Source organism: Plectropomus leopardus, chromosome 17, assembly GCF_008729295.1.
Source record: "Plectropomus leopardus isolate mb chromosome 17, YSFRI_Pleo_2.0, whole genome shotgun sequence".
NCBI classification, from domain to species: domain Eukaryota; kingdom Metazoa; phylum Chordata; class Actinopteri; order Perciformes; family Serranidae; genus Plectropomus; species Plectropomus leopardus.
Window position 1 is genome coordinate 11,386,190 of NC_056479.1, and position 18,143 is coordinate 11,404,332.

General features: G+C 41.1%; 1 protein-coding gene across 4 annotated transcripts in view; it reads right to left on the minus strand.

Annotated features, from left to right (window-relative positions):
* The window catches only part of znf385c (zinc finger protein 385C), a 189,461-nt gene continuing 171,318 nt past the window's right edge, over positions 1-18,143 (minus strand). For 3 of the 4 annotated variants that reach the window (XM_042505282.1, XM_042505283.1, XM_042505285.1), the window contains 6 exons: positions 13,111-13,336; positions 5,115-5,483; positions 4,825-5,012; positions 3,154-3,252; positions 2,523-2,612; positions 1-515 (listed from right to left, as the gene is read on the minus strand). In XM_042505282.1, coding sequence (XP_042361216.1) covers positions 285-515; positions 2,523-2,612; positions 3,154-3,252; positions 4,825-5,012; positions 5,115-5,483; positions 13,111-13,336 — 1,203 coding nt within the window. In that variant the 3' untranslated portion in view covers positions 1-284. The remainder of the gene's footprint in view (positions 516-2,522; positions 2,613-3,153; positions 3,253-4,824; positions 5,013-5,114; positions 5,484-13,110; positions 13,337-18,143) is intronic. The other variant, XM_042505284.1, reaches the window with a different exon arrangement.

Genomic DNA, 18,143 nt, shown 5'->3' on the forward strand with positions numbered 1-18,143 from the left:
TGCGGCCTCTGTGCACCAGTCACTGTCTGGAGGCCTGTCCTGCTCCGTAGGTCATGATAAGAGGAGCAGAAAGAAGGCATGATGGGGGACCTTGGCCTTTATGATAGGAACAGCTCTCAGGCCTGATGGCCTCCTGAGCGTCAGGGCTTGTGCACTCTCTCCGTGTAAGTCAGACGGGCTGCATAGTTTGCGTGTGGCCTTTGTCATGTGGGTCACACTAAGGGAGGGCCTGGGGTTTGGTAAAGGGACAAGGGTGGAGCTCAGATGGGATGTGGGTCAAGTTTTTAGTAAGGGGAGAAGATGATGGGTGTGTGTGTGGCCCGCAGCGGACCCGGGGCGGGCCGAAACAGTGCAGGGCCCAGGAAGGGTGTCTGAATGAAGGTGGTGGTGCCCACTGGATGGCGCAGAGCCAGCGGGTTAGTCGCCATTGTGCACAGCGTTGGCTGGGTGAGGGGGCTGGGCAGGAAGCCAGTTGTCAAGCTCTTGGTCAGCTGCTTCTGCAAGGCCAGTTTGGTCTGGAGGAGACAGGAGGGGGAACGTTGAGAAGTGAGAGAAGACCACAGTTAGGTGACAGTTCCTGGGCAAACATGTTTCCTAAACTCATGGGCCTTGTTTGCACACACAGAGGAATGCAATTTTATTCGGGCTGTCAAACGCTAAATTACTTAAATCGCGATTAATTGCAGAAAAAGTTAATCCCAATTAATTCCATTTAGTCACTTTTTGGTTTCATTATTTTGCATTTCAAAACAGTTTTGAAGTCAATATAGACAAAGTAAAGCAAATCCCACTGGATGATCTCATTTAGGATTCAAATAACAGCAAAAAAAAGAAGTTATTTATGGACCTTGATCACGTCACAATTAATGTGTTAACGCTGACAGTCCTACTTTTACATGTTGCCCCATACTAAATTTTATACACAGCTGGATTCCTGATAGCTCCTGTACTCAGACATACACACTAGGTTATTGCTAGAATTACACACATTAGATAGGACCAGGGTTAGATGGCAGCCATTTACTTCAAAGCTCTAGGATGTTAAAAGGATAGTTCTTTTATTTTTTTAACAAACTATAAAATGCTTTACTCACTGGCCATGATGATGATGCATGTGTATTAACGTATCCTGTAAGATCTTTTGACAAAAATATTTCAAACCATAAAAACAAAATCCCTACTCTTCTTATCAAATACTCAACCTTGAAGGGTTGAAATTTGGGCTTGAAAAGTTTTTGTTAGCTTCGCTGCTGCCAAAAAGTTGACAAAAGAGTGACAGCAGTGCTACATAAATTCAAGACTGGACTGATGCACTGTTGAAAATAGCTAAACTTTAAAAACTAATTTTCATCAATATAGGCTCAGTAGATGAGTGTAACTCAATAAAGTCATCCTTCTTATCAGCCATGCCCTGAAGACAACAGATGGGATAGTTACCAAATTAAAACATTAAAAAAGCAGTTCAGCACTCATGCACATCCACTTGCTACAGTAAGATAGCAAGTTTATGATATGTAATACTATCATCCTTTTTATTTATTGTTTTTCTTTCTTAATTTAAATTTACTATTTTTAATTGACTTTGCTTCGGTTCCCTTGTCAAAAAGCCTAAAGGATTTTTCCATTGTATTTTGGATCATTGCAGAAAATAAGCTCCGAACAAACGTTCATGATACTTACTTTTGTTCAGCAAGATGATTGCTCTAAATGAACACCACTTTCAAGATTTTTGAAGCCTAAAGGATTCTGCAGAAAACCTTCACAACTGTGTGAATTTATTTCTTGACCAACAGTTTTGAATATTTCAACTTAGTTTCTGAGAAATCTCTTGTCCGTTGGTTTTGTCAATACTACAGTACCAACGTGCCTCAGCAGGAAATTCAAAATGCTTCGTTCTTGAACTTGTAAAGAACAAACAATCCCAAAGTTGCTGAATTAATAAAAAGAAGACCCTGAATCCAACAGTGAATTGATGCAGATCATATTGTTAGATCTCTCAAGAGTGCAGTATTTCGCTTCCTTCTCCTGTTATTGGAGCACACAACAAAGAATTTTAAGCTCTGTGATTGGATGTTTCTTACTGAAAGAGAGTTGTTGTTACCTTCTACCCTGATTTTTTTTTTTCTCTTCACAGCCTTGCACCTTTGACTTTTTATTTAAGAACCGGATATTTCATGGGAAAGTTTTCTGCGTTCTAGCGAAGCTTAAAAAGTGTTCCAACTGTGAGTCACATCATATTTCTGATGAGGAAAATTCATGTATTTTTTCTTGTAGAAACCAGGGGCAAAAACAATCTCCTCCCGCTTCAATACTTCATTGACATCACCACCAGCGAGTAAAATGAGTAACACCTCATATAAAAAGAAAATCATACAAAAAAATCAGAACTATCCCTTTAATATAAACACGATTTCTTCATTATCTCTGCTCAGTCCCCTGTCCCGTGGCCAGGCCTAAAGTTCAGCCATCTGAAGCTCTCGCCCTCCAATCCAACCCCAGACTCAGCCTCTCCCGCCACTGACCTGCGAGGAGAGGGAGGTGAGATTGTACTGGCTGAACGCTTTCTTCATGGCAGACACAGCCACGCCTGCATAGCCACTCCATCTCACGTTCTGTAGGATGGAGGAGGAGGAGGAGGAGGAGTGTGGGGAGAAGGAGAGATGGGGAGGTGTGTATATGACAGTAGCAGAGAAGTGATTAATCTGGAGTGCTGATTCAGGCTGCTGTTGTCAGAGCTGGTCAGTCGGGGAGAGCAGGACTATTTTAGACCTGTCTCAGGGGTAGGGGACTCACGGAGTACAACAGTGTGCTTAACCTCTGTGACAGTACAGGCACACAAGCATGCTGCCTCTGGGAGACATGGAAGCCCCTGAGCTCAATGAGATCTGTGTGTGTTTCTTAACTGTGTGTCTGCTGGGGGTCAAATCACTTAACTGTAACACAGATAAATTAAAACAGGATGTTTAAAAATGCATTAGTTTACAAGCTAGACTGAATGTATTCCAATTCTGGCACATGTGTGCAGCAAGTCCAAGCATATCTGCTCTTGGAGAAAGGCAATTATGTTTTGTTTGTCTTCCTTGAGTGTGTGTGCATGCGCGCATATTTGCGTGACAGTGTTTTGTTTGTCTGTGTCTTTATGCTGAGACTTACCGCTAAGCTGGTGCTTGGCTGGCTCTTGCTGTGGGGGGTAAATTTGGGTTTGGGTGGTTTTCCAGCCAGCCTATCCTTGTGCCTTCTGCTATTCATGTGCTGCAGAGACAAGCAGAAATACCATCAGCCAGCTAACAAGCACCTGTTGTACCACAGTGGAACAACTTAAAATGTTATCTGCTGATTAATAATGCATACACATTGAGTATGACTGAAGTACACAGAAATTACATCACATTACTTTCTACGACTGCCTCACTGTCTCCTCCTCTGGCTGCAGTACTAACAGGCGCACGTCCTCCTGGGATAGCAGTTGTTTATATAAGACTGGTGGAATGCATTTACGGCTAAATCAGCCTGGGTGCTCACACATGCCAACATATCCTGTATCTTTTCCACATTCCACTCCAGCGTAGAAAAAGTTTCCAAGACAGTCCCTTTACTCAGACTCAGTATTTAATGAACATCTAAAGGGGAGAAATTACTTCCCCAACCTGGTTTGTTGCCAGCATAACCAGAAAATTAAATATGGGAGGCATTAGCAGCGAGCAATAATGAGTGGTAAATAAATGCCTGCTCACTTTGCAGCTTTGCAGTTAGTTATAGCGTCAGATGTTATCTGTATAATGTGGAGAAAAAAAGCTGCTGCTTGAACGCACTCAGCACCCACAACCTGCTTTCAATGGCTTCATTCATGTGGCTATAAAAGAAAGTGCTGCTTTGATTTAAGCCATCCTGCATCAAGGTGATGCTGAAATGGTCTCTTGGATTATGTAAGGTCTTTAAAATCCCATCATGCTTATTTATCACTTTTAGGCACATCATTTGTGATATGTTTTATATTTGTCACATTAGAGGTCAGTCTGGTCTTAGTACGTCTGAGGTAACTCTGTGCAGGCAGTTCTGTTTCCTGATTATTCTGTGGCCGCATCATCTGTCGGCAGAGGTGAGGTAATTAGATGCAATATTTTCCCCGCTGCCTGATGTGATTGGGCAAGAGTGCTTCTCCCTGAAGAGTCAACAGTACTTCAATGCACTTTTGATCAAAATCCTATCAGGTTAGTAACACTCTCGCTTAGCATGCCTTGACAAATCTGCAGGACTTCTCCAAGCCCCTGCTTCCCTTCCCTCATCAAGTTTGACATGTTTGATTTCTGTCCATTTTTTTTACCAGAATATACTAGCCATTAGAACAGCCCCTTGAAAGTTGGAGACCCCTCAGTCAACTGAGATTGCTTCAAGTAAAGCAGTCTTCTGGGGGTTGTTTTGGTCCCCAGATTTTGCTACGGAGTGAGTGTTCTTGACTTTCATGCTACTCTTTGGAGCTGCTGACATGCAAGCAGTGCATAGACGACAGCACAGAGGAGGAGAGATCTTCCTCTTGAAAGTGGTGAATTTAGAGCTCACAGCATCTTAGTATGATCCAGTCCCTGGCTTTTGTATGTTGTTGGTGCTGTTAGCTTGTTTACCTACCATCATATAGCCAAGTCCAGCCAAATCCGATTTGAATGGCATGATTCTGAGTCAGGTGCAGCCTTGCTATCTATCATCCACTGCTACTTACTCTCGTCCTAAAACTGACCTGTTTTCTTTTAAAGTGGCCTATATGTCACATTAAATTAACTAAACGTGTAATACAACCTACATAATCATGTTATCTTTGACACTTACCTGGCTAAGCTGAGTCTCAGAGTTCACAAAGATCTCACACACTTCACACTGAAAGTTCTTGCTGGGCACGCCGACGCTGCCTTTGCTAGCCAGCCGCTTGCTCTTGCAGCCCACGCGAGCTGCCACCACTTTCCCCCTTCGCCGCGGCAAAACACTGTGACCTTCCAGCATCAGTTTGTGCTTTGTGCCTGGTGGGGAAAGTTGGCAGGTTTGTTGTACTTCACATTAAATAATGTTACATTATTATTTGGTGCTCAGATGTTCGACCAGCCAATATAAAAGTGTGTTACCACTGTTATGTGCTTCCAGTTGGGAGATGGAGTTGACTGTGACTTTACAGACAGGACAATGGAGATGAGCCTTGCTCTTCTTGGGGTCTTTGTCCTCATCTGTACGGGGCTCCTCTTTTACGCTGGATGCATCTGCATGGCTTCCGGTCTCAGTGGTTGGATCCACGGCCTCGATAGCCTCTGGGACTTCGGGGGTGCTGGTGTCTGAGGCAGTCTCTGAGAGCTGTGACGAAGGCGAAATCTGAGGAGGGGAGAGAGTGACCAGCTCCATGGAGGAAACCTCGGACACTGGTGTCAACATAACTGAACTTCTGGGACTCTCTTCAAGCTTTGCCTCCAGGTTGGCTGGCTCAAGGTCAGACTGAAGACCTGTGTAAAAAGCCACAGATAAAGCCATGTCATGTCTCCATGTACTTGTAGGCCATCACCATAAGAGTAGGCATAATATGATGTTAATTCCACTACAGAAGACACTTTATTATCACTAAAATTAGATAGGGAAAAAAGGATATATTGATATCGGTATCGGTTATCAACCAAATGATTTGTTATATGTCAGCAAATCCCATATCAGCAAAAATCCAATATTGTGCACCCCCAGTTTCCCCCTACATGAACATCTACGTCACCTGAGTGTCTGGCAGCAAAATATGAAAGCCGACTGCACTGCATGATCAAAGACAGCTTGGATAAACACTTATGGCTTTTACAAACACCACAGGCTTAAAACTATGAGACAGGAATATAATTTAAATGTAATAAAGGGTATAAACATTTTTTGTATTTTAAAAAATTGGCATTAAGTAAAACTATTCTCTGTGTATGGAGTGGACATAAAAGAGTGGCTGTCTGATCAAAAGCAATCAAATGAATTGTCATTTTACAAAAACAAATTAAAAAACAAAGGCACATGCATTTGTTTTTTCCATGGCAACAATATTGTACTCAGAAGCATCACCATCTGGGCAATGTTTCCTGGGTATGTTCACCAGCCAGTTGCTAACTGTGTCTGTCTGCTGTTTGGTCCTGAGCAAGCAGTAAACATTGGGTTTTTACAGCTTTCTTGCTGAAAACTGCTGTCTGCTGCAACTGAAAATGATGCTATGAGAGCTGTGAGAGTGAACAGAAGAATACATTTACATTACATTTTTTAGAAAACAATCTGAAACTCACAATGAAGTGTGGGTAACAGAAGTAACAGTTTAAGAGAACTTTCTCATTTTTTCGTAATTACTGGTAATACAGTATAACTACTTTTTAAATATACAATGAGTAGTTGACTTCATATTTCAAGTAACTTGCCAAACTGATTATAAGCTCTTTCCCTTGCAGTTAATATTAATACCAGCACAGCATGATGTCTGGAAAACAAACAATGAGCCAACATTAATCCCCTTGAATGCCTAATCAGCAAAGTACTCTTTAGATTGACTGAACTTTTTGAGTGCAAGCTGGCCGAATTAATCTCCAAATAACCATTTCTCTTTTAATACAATATTGGAGGCAACATAAAGAGTGCATTTCAAATGTTTGCTTTGTAGCATTTTCCTGATATAGTATCAGCCTTTGTTATAAACCAAGTGGAACAGACTAGATTAGCGTTGGTTGGGGCGAGTAAATACCATAACACTTCTCACTCCCCCCTTCTCCCCTCCCTCTCCCTCACTATCCAAATATCAAGTGGACCCCGAGTCTCAGTCAATATAAACAAACCCATCGACTGCCGGGCCGGCCGATAAGTCACTGGAGTTCCATTACACATTTCCCCTTCACCCCATTTCCCTCCCAAGGGAGTCGCACACTTCACCCCAGAGCACTGTGTGCTACACTGGCTGAATATCTCCATTTCATTTAGTTTCATTTAGTGTGCTTTCTCCCTACATACACACACACACACACACACACACACACACACTCACACCCACACAGACACACAGACACACACACACACACACACACACACACACACACACACACACACACACACACACACACACACACACACACACACACTCCACCTCTATGCAATGCTGCTCCATTGATTTTCCCTTTTACGTCTCAGAGTAAATTCATCATTGGAGATAAGGGTCTTCCTCTCTCATTCCCGCTAAAGAAAAAGAACCTATATAGAAGCAAGATTAGACAGTCCCCTAGCTGTAATGAGAGTGACCCCTGAGGGATTTGAGCTCCTCTGAAAGACAGGGCCACCTGAGAAGTCTCTGGAGGGGACTGATACTGATCAATGGATTTAGCAGGAACCTTACAGAGGACGACATGGTGGCTGGTGGGAATCAAAGGCTGACAAAATCCAAAGACTCAGATCTTGAAGGACCTCATTTAGAAAAGTATTGGGTTTAAGGTATGCTTGTTTTAACCCTTTGAAACCTGAGCAAATTGGCTTGATTAAAAAAAAAAAAGATGGGAAGAGGGCAACGAGCAACTTGACAAGAAATGGCCCAGAAAATAATGTGTATCATGTCTAATTTTAGTGTATCATAACACATCAGGTATGGAAGTGATCTGCAGATGCTCCCATTCAAAATGACACCAAAGTTTTTGTGGATATCGGTATTTGAAACACAACAAAGGTCAAAATTTGGCCTGCAATGGCCTAGATACGGCTTATTGTTTTAGCCAGAAAACAAGTTAATAAGAGCGAGGAGTCGGCAGTAAATAATGATATAAAAACTGTTTTTTTTAATGACTGTAAATCCCTGCAACCATGAGAGTTTCTTAAGCATACAGTTATAAATGTGCACACAAAATATTTGGCTGGTCCAGTAGTATACAAGATTAATGGCGGACAGACAGATACACACGCATATGCCAAATGCATAATCCTCTCCAGGCTTACACATGGCAGAGATAAGAAATGTTTAATTATTAAATACTACAAAATGATGAATTGCTCCAACACTCAACAGAAATGGGCTTCCGTAGATTCTGGGCTCCTAAATGTGAGGATTTGCAACTTCTGTTAAGATAACACCTCTGAGGGAGCATTTCAGGCATTTTACAGACTGAAAAGCATAGATTAATGTATGTAACACAGTTACAAAGTGCTTTACAATTAAAACAAAACACATATAAAAACATAGAGAGAAAGAAATGAGCTAAGACCCAAACACCAGGTATGTTTCAAAAATGGATGAGTAAAAAATGTCATAAAACATGAAATCACTGAAAAGCAATTCTGATTCATTAAAAAAATAACCCACTGATCACTCACAAATTTATTCATAATGGAAAACAATCATTAGTTGCAACCCTGATAAAAAACTGCAAATACAGTGAGTCAAAATCCTGTGGAACTGCTAAAAAGTTTTATAGACACTGAGATTATTGTGCCCTCTTCCCTAAAAAGCTTGTCTGTCCACTTGTTTGTTGTCCCTCTTGCTCTCTGACCATCTACATGATGAGAGAAACTGCCACCAACATTGCCAAACTGTCAGAACAAAGGCCAACATATTGGCAGTGTCAGCAGGGCCTCTGTGAAGTGGAACTACACTGCAGCAAATTATGGATATTTGGATCAATGTTATGCAGGCAATCATCAGTTTTCTTTACCATGAAAAGAATCCAATCTGTGTTTTAACAGTCCAATTAAATCTGACAGGCATTTAGAGTGTAAACACATCTGAGGAGATCTCAATTCAGCAGATTGATCCGTTGAGAACTTTAACCACCGCCAAACAGCAAACGAATATGAATCGCAGCCTCATTATGCACACATGCACATACAGCCACCGAGCACTCGCTTTAGCAGGCGAGCACTGATCCAAGGCAGCCTCAGAATATAAACAACTTCCCTTGGGGAAAAATCCTGCTTTAAATCATCATTACTGTAGTGACAGACAGAGTCCCTGCAAAGACGGTTTCAACAGCAGAGTCAATCAAAGCAGACGATGACTGATGCTTGTCACAACTGATGCAGGCCCTCTGTCTCCGGGCACCGGCCTGCTGCTCTCACATGCTCACTCGCTGTGTTCACTTGCTCCATTGTTGGCCTGGGATATGGTTTATAAGCATCGATTAGTTCCTTCATATGATTGAACACATCATCTCTGCTCTTTTCTGTCTCCTTCCTGTACCTATGAATTGTTGTGGTGCTCTAAATGACAGGATACAGATCAAAAGTAAGAGATGCTGGAAAGTTTAACCATACGTTACATAAATTAAGATTTTTATAAGAAGCAAAAAGTTACGTACATTATGGGACACTTGTTGGTAGTTTGAAAAAGTAAAACCAACAACTTCTATAAACAGTATATCAACAAAGGCTTATCTTATCTTCCAGGACATCTTGGTTGGTATAGGGCAGGGATACTCAACTTGCTTTGGTTGGGGGCCACTTTAGCAAAATGACAGGAGGCCAAGGGCCAGTCACAGCAGCCCCATACATGTTTCTTAAATTTTAGGACATTTCTAGGATTTTAGGAAGTTCCAAGGATTTTAGGAGATTTTATAGGGCATTTATCTGACATTAAGACATTTCTCGGATTTTTGGTATTTCTAGGATTTTAGGATGTTTCTAAGATTTTAGGACATTAGGGCCTTAGCTAAGACTGATTTAATTGCAAAGAATCCTGCAGAGAAAGCTGGTATTCCAGCATTGGAAACAAGTACCTACACTGCTAACAACCAAAAAAATGAAGACAAAAAAGTCTAAAAATAAACAAAAGAAAACGCTTGCCAATATTGATGCTGCATTTCAGACATGGAGAGAAAATCTTGTTAATAGTTTAACAATCTGCTTACCAGAGCCAAAGGCTCACGGCTGTTGCTAATACATTTACCCATGAGTCTCCCCTTTACAGATATGCCCACTTTATGCTTGTCCCATGCAGTTTATTGCTGTCATTTGATTCCTAATCGAGACAATCTAGTAAGAAGGGCTTAACCCTGTCAATATGAACTTACAAATTGTTTTGAAATGCAAAACAATGTAATTAATAATGTGATTGAAAAAAAAATTTATTTTTCACAATTAACTATGGAAATACTGCAATTTATTGGGATTTAAAACATTTATTGTATGACAGCCCAAGTATATACTGCTATTCAATTTATGTAAGTATTGTTATATTTCTCTTAACTACTTGTGACAAGACCTACATCTTAATTACCAAATTCATTCCACTGCGGCACTTGCCCAAAAACACCTGGAAATCAATTTGTGATTCATCATTTGTTTTGTGTACCATAGAAAAAGCACACTTTAAGCTCCATCCAACCTCACAGTCAAAAGGCGGTATATGAATGACAGGGGCCTCTTGCCTCTAAATGTGCATTGGTAGATGTTTAATGGAGCTGAAGAGGCCGACCTTGTGGGTCTAGAGTCTGTTTATTCTGAGCCAGACAGAGTGCTCAGAGGGATAGCCAACAGGTGTGTTATTGGTTCCCGATGGCAGACAATGTGGCATTAACGTCAGCCAGCTTCGCACCAGCCCTCAGTTTCATGGCAGACATAACTCATTTCATAGAGTGTTAATTTGGAGTGCTATTCCACTACAGGTTGGCATTGTGGTGCATGCCACCACTGGCTCGCACTGCTGCTTTTCAATTTCACATTAGGCCAATCACACAATTGGGCTTATTAAAGAGTGTTCCTCCTCACAAAATTGCCTTGGAACTGTAAAATTATTCACAGCATAAAAACTAGCTATGACTTATCTACTTTCTCTCTCCTCTGACCCCCCCCCCCCCCATGCTCTCTCTCTTCCTCTCTCTTCCTCTCTCTCCCCTTCATTCATTTCATCTTATCTTTCATTTTCCACTCATCTCGTTTCGTCTCCAGTGCTGCTTCCCTCTTTCAGAGCTCTCCTTTGCAACAGTGGAATATTAAAATGAGATTTGATGAGAGTGTTATCAGGCTCTGAGTCTTTTGTCCACTTTCTCCTTTCTGAAGGAGACTCTTAGTGCTCAAGGCAAAAATGTGTGCGCATGTGTATCCACGTGTACATGAGCATGTCTGTGAGGGGGTGGGAGGGTAAAGTACAAACTGTCCCCTTCTCCCCCCAGCACCCTCATATCTCTCCTATGATATTCCATCTAGCATCCAAGCGCATTTTGAAATTCTCCTCAGATAATGATCTTCTGTGAGGCGCAGGGGAGGATGAAGCAGGAGAGAAAACTAGGAGAGAGGGAGAGAAAACTGCTCTCCACTCCCATCACCTTGGGTGGATAAATGAAAAGTGTGGACCCAGACGAGTGCAACATGAGAAGGTAATGGGCTCGCTCTGCAGTCCAAACGGCATCAGAGTAAGAGTTGCAGCCATGCCGAGTGGAAAAGTCAACATTCTGCTGGAAGAAAAATCAACGCACTCCTCTTTCTTTATCAAAAGTAAAAATGTCTATATTTACACCACTCATGTGAAAGCATTTGAACTGTTTGTAAAAGGAGATGAATGCCTTTGATTTCATTCAACTTTATTTTCCATTTGACAGCACCTCAAATGAAAAATCTCACCACTGTTTTGCTCCCTCTCAACTCAGCCAGTGCTGTGTGTCGTTCTTTTCATGCTGCACAAATGTAACGATTCTGGTTGTACAACTACCCTCTCTATGTAACCGAGACAAACAGGGCAGAGCTTGAGAGCCAGGCAGTGGAAATTAAGAGGCAAAGGTGGTAAAAATGACCTTGGTGAGGCCAGCCCCTTTATTAACACAACATCTCTTGCTTCCAGACATCCCGCATTCCCAGTCCGCCATCCATCACGAGCCACAGGGACAGAGGGACGGAGGGCCAGGTCAGAGAGGTTTAAGTGGTATAGTGTGGGTCAAAATTACTGAGGTTTGAATGCACAGAAACACAGAGGGGATAGGAAGGCGAGAGGTTGAAGGATAAGGTGTACAGAAGATGTAATCTCAAAGAGTAACACAAAGGAGCAGAGGGAAAGAGATAAGGGAGGTCAAGATATGGAGGAGATGATGGAAGGTGTCAAAGATGTGAGAGGAGGATTGGTGGGGGGAGGTTTAGAATAGGGGTGTCCCAAACTGATCTCAAAAATCATTATCGGGCCGATCTAGGCATTATTTGATCATTATCTGTTACACTGAGCTATATAGAGCCCTGTCCGATCCTTTGCTTTGCGTCAGCTGTCACACGGGTGTTTTTACTTGCAATGCCTAACAGAAATAAAATGAGTGCAGTCATTGTCAACTCACAAACTTTACACAATCTGTCTTTCCTCCACTCTGCTCAGCAGAACATGTTTTCTACAGTAATCAAAAATCCCATGGTATTTTGATGAGGGAACCAGGCTGGTGCTAACTTCCATGTCGGACTACAGAAAAAAATCAGACCTGTGGCACTCTATACAGGTGCACAGTGCACACTTTAAGTACTTAAAAATATTTAAATCAATTCAGTGAAGACCATAGCCTAAGATTGACAAATGAGCAGCTCTGCAATATGTTAAGAAAAAAAAATGCATCCTGCATCCAAGTGGTTCCTTGATGTTTTTTTCAATCAGCTTATTATTTATTTATTTATTTACAAAATAATGTATAAAATAACAACCCCTTTCTTTAATCTCTCTGGCCTTGTCTCTATCTCAAAGCAGTTTCTCTGTCCCTTTAAGAGATTACTTTCCAGGGTTTTTTGCTTTAGTGCAGCCTCAATGAACTGTTTTCGGATAAGTGTTTATTTTCGTCATCTGGACATCTTTTGCACAGATTAAGCTACATTAATATATTACTCTTATGGCTGCTCAGCAGAGTGGAGGAGAGTGTGTGCAAGAGCAAGGGTGAAACACAACACACCATGAAAGAAAGACACAGTATGAGACTGTTTATTTACATTATTTACCCAAGTTATAGGCACTTCCTTCTATGGATTTTTTTCTGTCATCTATGGCGCATGGTGTTTCAATGCCCTGCTCACAGGAGAGACAGACAGTGGTGCAGAGCTAACAACCACACTCACTATTCAACGAAAGCTCTGTAAGAGCCAATAAGAGTAACCCTAACCCATAAGATGCTTTTTTTAACGTACTTGTTCCCTCCAGTAAGCTTGTATCCATGAGTGCAGGAAGAGCGGCCGCCGATGTGGATGTCTTGCTCCTGTCCTGATCTCGTTCCCGTTCCCGTTCTCTGTCTCGATCTCTCTCTCTTCCTGTGGACGAGGCCTCTCCAGCTCGTCGTTGCCTGTTCTTCTGGGCCTCCATGGCTTTGAGCTTCCGGGCGTGCTTGTGGCCCTTATAGTGAGCCTCTGCTTGGTTCTGGAAAATGAGAGAAAACCAGGTTAGAGGAGTAGAAAGGAGTGTTTGACTTAGTGTATTATGTGCTGGAGAGACTGGAGCCCACGTGCAATAAATGTTAAAATGCACACCTGAATATTCGCTCTCTTGCAGGCATATACAAACTGCAAGGACGAGAGTCTGTTTCCACCTGATAACAGCGCTGGCACATTGGGAGGCCAGAGGTATAATTGCATGTGTAATATGCAACAAGAGAGAGGATCCCATCTCCACAACCACCCTATTAATGTGCACTGTGAGAGTCAGCCTCTGCAAATCCGAGACACGTGGCAACACACACACACACATACATCTGAGCACTCACACAGCACACAAACACAAATCAGACGCAGAACACATTCTGACTGACTGCGATGCAGCAATAAACACATTCACACAAATTTCCCTCCGGGTGGACTGAGATTTACCTTCACATTTTCATCATTCTCACGACCCTGTTCAATCCGAGAACAAAGCCCCTGTTGTCAGCGCAAGCGTGGATACATAGGAATAGCAGAGAAATCAATACAGAGATCACTCATTAAAAGCTAAAACAACCTCCGGGGATCAGCTCTCATCAGCTCCTGGCCTGGATAGGACACAGTTATAGAGGGAAGGAGCAGAAATAGAGCCTGCCTAAATGAGGAGTTTTGTTCTAATTAAATCCAAAGTGCAGAAACTTAAATGTCCCCAAATAACTCAAATTTCAGAGAATAGTAAGCATTATGGACATTTTCATACCCGCAATATTTCAGAGATAAATGGATTAAGGATGAAGGATTAAGTATAAAATAGCCTTTTTCTTCTGAGGGGTGTATTTTTTTGACATGTGGCACAAGGCAAGTTTTTCCTCCAAGTCTGCACTGCTTCCTCCCAAGCTCTCATCCAGTTTTACCTCCTAAAGAAATAAATCATGCAAATCCTCAGGGAGCAAACAAGTTTAGTAAAGAGGCTGGACTTTATTTTGAAGGACTTCTACGTGCATGCCGAAATAACTTCAACACTTTTTCAGTAGAAGCAATTTTTTTTTCTGATTACCTGAGCATTAACAACACATTAAGACATGTAAGCAAGGAATAAGAAGCTTGGGCTGTGTTAGTGCCCAGATCCAAGGTTACAGGCACAAATTTAAGACATTTACACCATAAAAGGATGCAGATGCATGTTCAAGAATCCAGTAAATTAAGCATCTGATGCTCACAGTTGTGTTATATAATGTTATATATGTATCCCCCCAATATTGAAATACAACTACTATGTTTATCCTGTGCTGTTTTAAAGGTCATGTGTATTATTTTGTTCAACACTGATTTTATCAAGTGGAGTCTAAAGTCACCAATTACTTAACTCAAGTCTAACTCGAGCCCAAGTCATCGGTGTCGAGTTGATACCTGTTGTGTAAACGTACTAAATTGAGGTTATTATAGCACCAGAGGTATTGTCATATTTAATTTAGTTTATTTACCAAAGTAAAATATGGCATGGTTGCAAAATGTTAAAATCTTCTTTTATAGACTTACATCTCACTATTTGTTACTAATCATTAATAACAAAGGTGTAGAAATTAGGATGGTGTAAGCCAAAAAAATCACAAGAATGCAGGAAATTAAGTGTTTAATGCTCATTTTTTGGCTTACACCATCTATATATATATATATATATATATATATATATATATATATATATATATATATATATGTCCCCCAATGTTGAAACCTAAGCCCTTGCAGGTATTAACTCTATGTAAACCCCACTCTGGGGATGAAGTTAAACATGTACACTCCTCATTAGTGAGCCTAATGGTGTGATATAGTGAGGGCCTATAAATAATGTGGCTGTCAAAGCATCTGTAAAAACAACTCCAATACTTGAGCGAGTCGTGACTGATATGCCGTGAAAAGGCTTCGGAGATTAGCGTGATGTGACGAATTCAGCAAGCGCCTTCTCCACCACCAGTCACTCCGTCCAACTGAGCCTCAGTGGAGGCAGAGGGACAAGGTGTGAAATGAGCTTTGGTTTTCACATCAACACGCCGGCCAGCCGGATACAGTTCTCTTCTGAGGGATTCTTCATTGTCCAGTGATTAAGCAATCCTACGGCTAAAAGTAAACATTGGACTGTATCTGGTGCACAGACATATGTTTAGTGGGTGTCGAATGTGTACCCCCATAGCTCTGAAATGGCGCCGAATGCTGTCTCCCAGTAATGACTTGCTTGTAGCAAAAATAACAACAAAGACATAAAAATAAAGTGGATTTGCCAGTTGGTTTGCTTAATTCAGCAATCACTGAGCAGCCTGTTTTGACTGTGGAGGTGCATGTTTTCTCTCAAGTCACTAAAAAATGTAGGATGGTGGTAAAAAATATCGCTTTGACTAAATTTACCAGTTGTATTTGTGATACTTTTCGCTGCACTATGCTATAAATATATGTAGCCTAATTATATTCTATTGTGTTATCAGAATGTAAAATAAAAATGTGAGGAAGAGGTAGGAGATCAAATAAAAAATGTGCACAGGTACAAGAGAAGACGACACACACACACACACACACGCACACACACACACACACACACACACACACACACACACACACACACACACAAAATCAGAGACAATGAATCCTCCAATCTCAACTAGTAATTAAATAAACAACAAAATATGGAGCATAACAGGAATATCTGATGGTCCTATCATCCACATCATACAAAATGCTGTAATAGTGAAACTTCCTTAAACCATTTCATTTCCTATTTTGGACTGAACAGGGCTTTTCAGTCACCACAGAAATGCTCAAGGACAACCAGGTGCTCCTCTAATGTACCTTTAAATAAATAGTTTGCCATTTTGGAGTAATGTGCTTATTTGATTTTTTTTGCAGAGAGTTAGATGACAAAAAAAAAAAATCATCAATGTCTCTCATGTTCTGTACAGTAATTACAAAGCAACCGCCAGCAGCTGGTTAGCTTATCTTAGTACAAAGACCATGTTATCTGCCCAGAGAATTCACCAGTGTTTTTATTGCTGCTGTTTACATCCCCCCTGAAGCAAATAAGAAAAAAATGCATTTCAGGAATGTACTCCTGTTTTTATTTTGTTTTACTTGTGTAGAATAAAGGGACTAAACCTGCATTTTCTTGTGCAGCCCTGTACAGTAAAATTATAATAAATCAACCTTGAATTTGAAAGATTGGAAACACATGTGAAACAACAAGTTTAGTCTGTCTGAAGGTAATACTGTCCCCTAAAAGCACCTCTCATTATTTCTCGTGATTTGATTTGTACAAAAAACAAAATGTCAAAATGAGGAGGATTGACAGGTTTGTGTGCTGGGCAATTTCTTGGCCAGGCACAGTATCAGTCTGGACTTTGCGTTGGTTGCCTAGCAACCTTGCAGTGATGACAAGTAGGCTTGCGCATTATGTATTTTTTCAGACGATCACACCTTCCTGACATTTCACTGGGGTATATGACGGTAATTGTGTAAAAAATACCACCTTATAGTTTCAGCTTGGAGATGTGTCAAGTAACGAGTTCGCTATGTACCATATGCTTAAATGTCAAGAAAGGAAATATTTTTACACCTATTTTTCTTATTAAACAGAAAAATAAAATTGTACACCTTCTGAGACTTACTTTAGCTCAATTTTTCCCTATCTCATCATATAACACATTTCATTCAAACTTGATAGAACCAAAATAACACTCACCAAATCTATCTTTGTAAGTCTTGTTAATTTAGTTAGTTTGTCAACTATTCCAACAATCACCAACTCTGGGTTGGTCGAGAAAGGAAAAAAAAAAAGAGAAGAAACACTTAATTGCAGAGTTACATGTGAAAACACGCTGTTTCCCCCAGATTTTAGCTTTGTCATCCTTTAACATGTCCCCACCACTTGCAGTCACCATCTTTCTCCGCTCAACTGCCTGGAGCGACTAACCTCTGGTGGCGCTTGCTAGGCATTACAGCGGCTCAATACAGCATCTCCCTGTCATTTTAATGGAAAGAGAAGAATCTGTATTTTTGACAATATTAAAAATCATACTATCAAGATTTCTAAATACCCTGGTAAACTGTAACATCACGATACCACCCTTGGCTAATGAAAAGACTCCAGAAAGTAACTACGCCTGACCAAGACATGATACAGCACACAACCTCCTGTAAAACAACCTTATTTTAAAGGTGCAGTTAGGAATATTCTCCCCGTTTTCAGTCTTTGTTCTAAGCTGAACTAACCATCTCCAGTTTCATATTTACCATACAGACATCAGCCGTATTGATCTCATCTAATTCTTGGCAAGTACACCTCTATGTCACTGCAGCTAAGTGAGAGATTCAACCACTGGAGGTAGCAAAGACAAGACTACAGCCGATGTTAAGATGCTCTTTAAGGTCAATTTGTGCTTTACTGAGCAGCAGAGAAAGCTTCCTTAATTCCCCTTTGAGCATTATGCATAAGGATGACTTGGTATAATATGTGAGCAAACTCTGAGGAGGGTACACGGAAGTGTTAGGAAAGTATTCATGCTCTCAGAGAGACAGATAAAGCTACAGTCAGACCTGACACTCCTCTTTAAGTCGGTGTGCAGAGGCAGGGAATGGGATTTGCTCTAGTATGTGAGGAGCACGTCTGAGTCTCCTCTCCTCCCTCGACTCCCTGTCTCCTGTGCCTCAGCTCCTCTTTGAAGATGGAGTCCAAAAAAAAAGTGTGTGCCGCTGCATGTGTGTGTGTGTATTTTACTGTGCCCAGACATGAGATTTCTTAAGGCTTTCTGGACTATTATCTA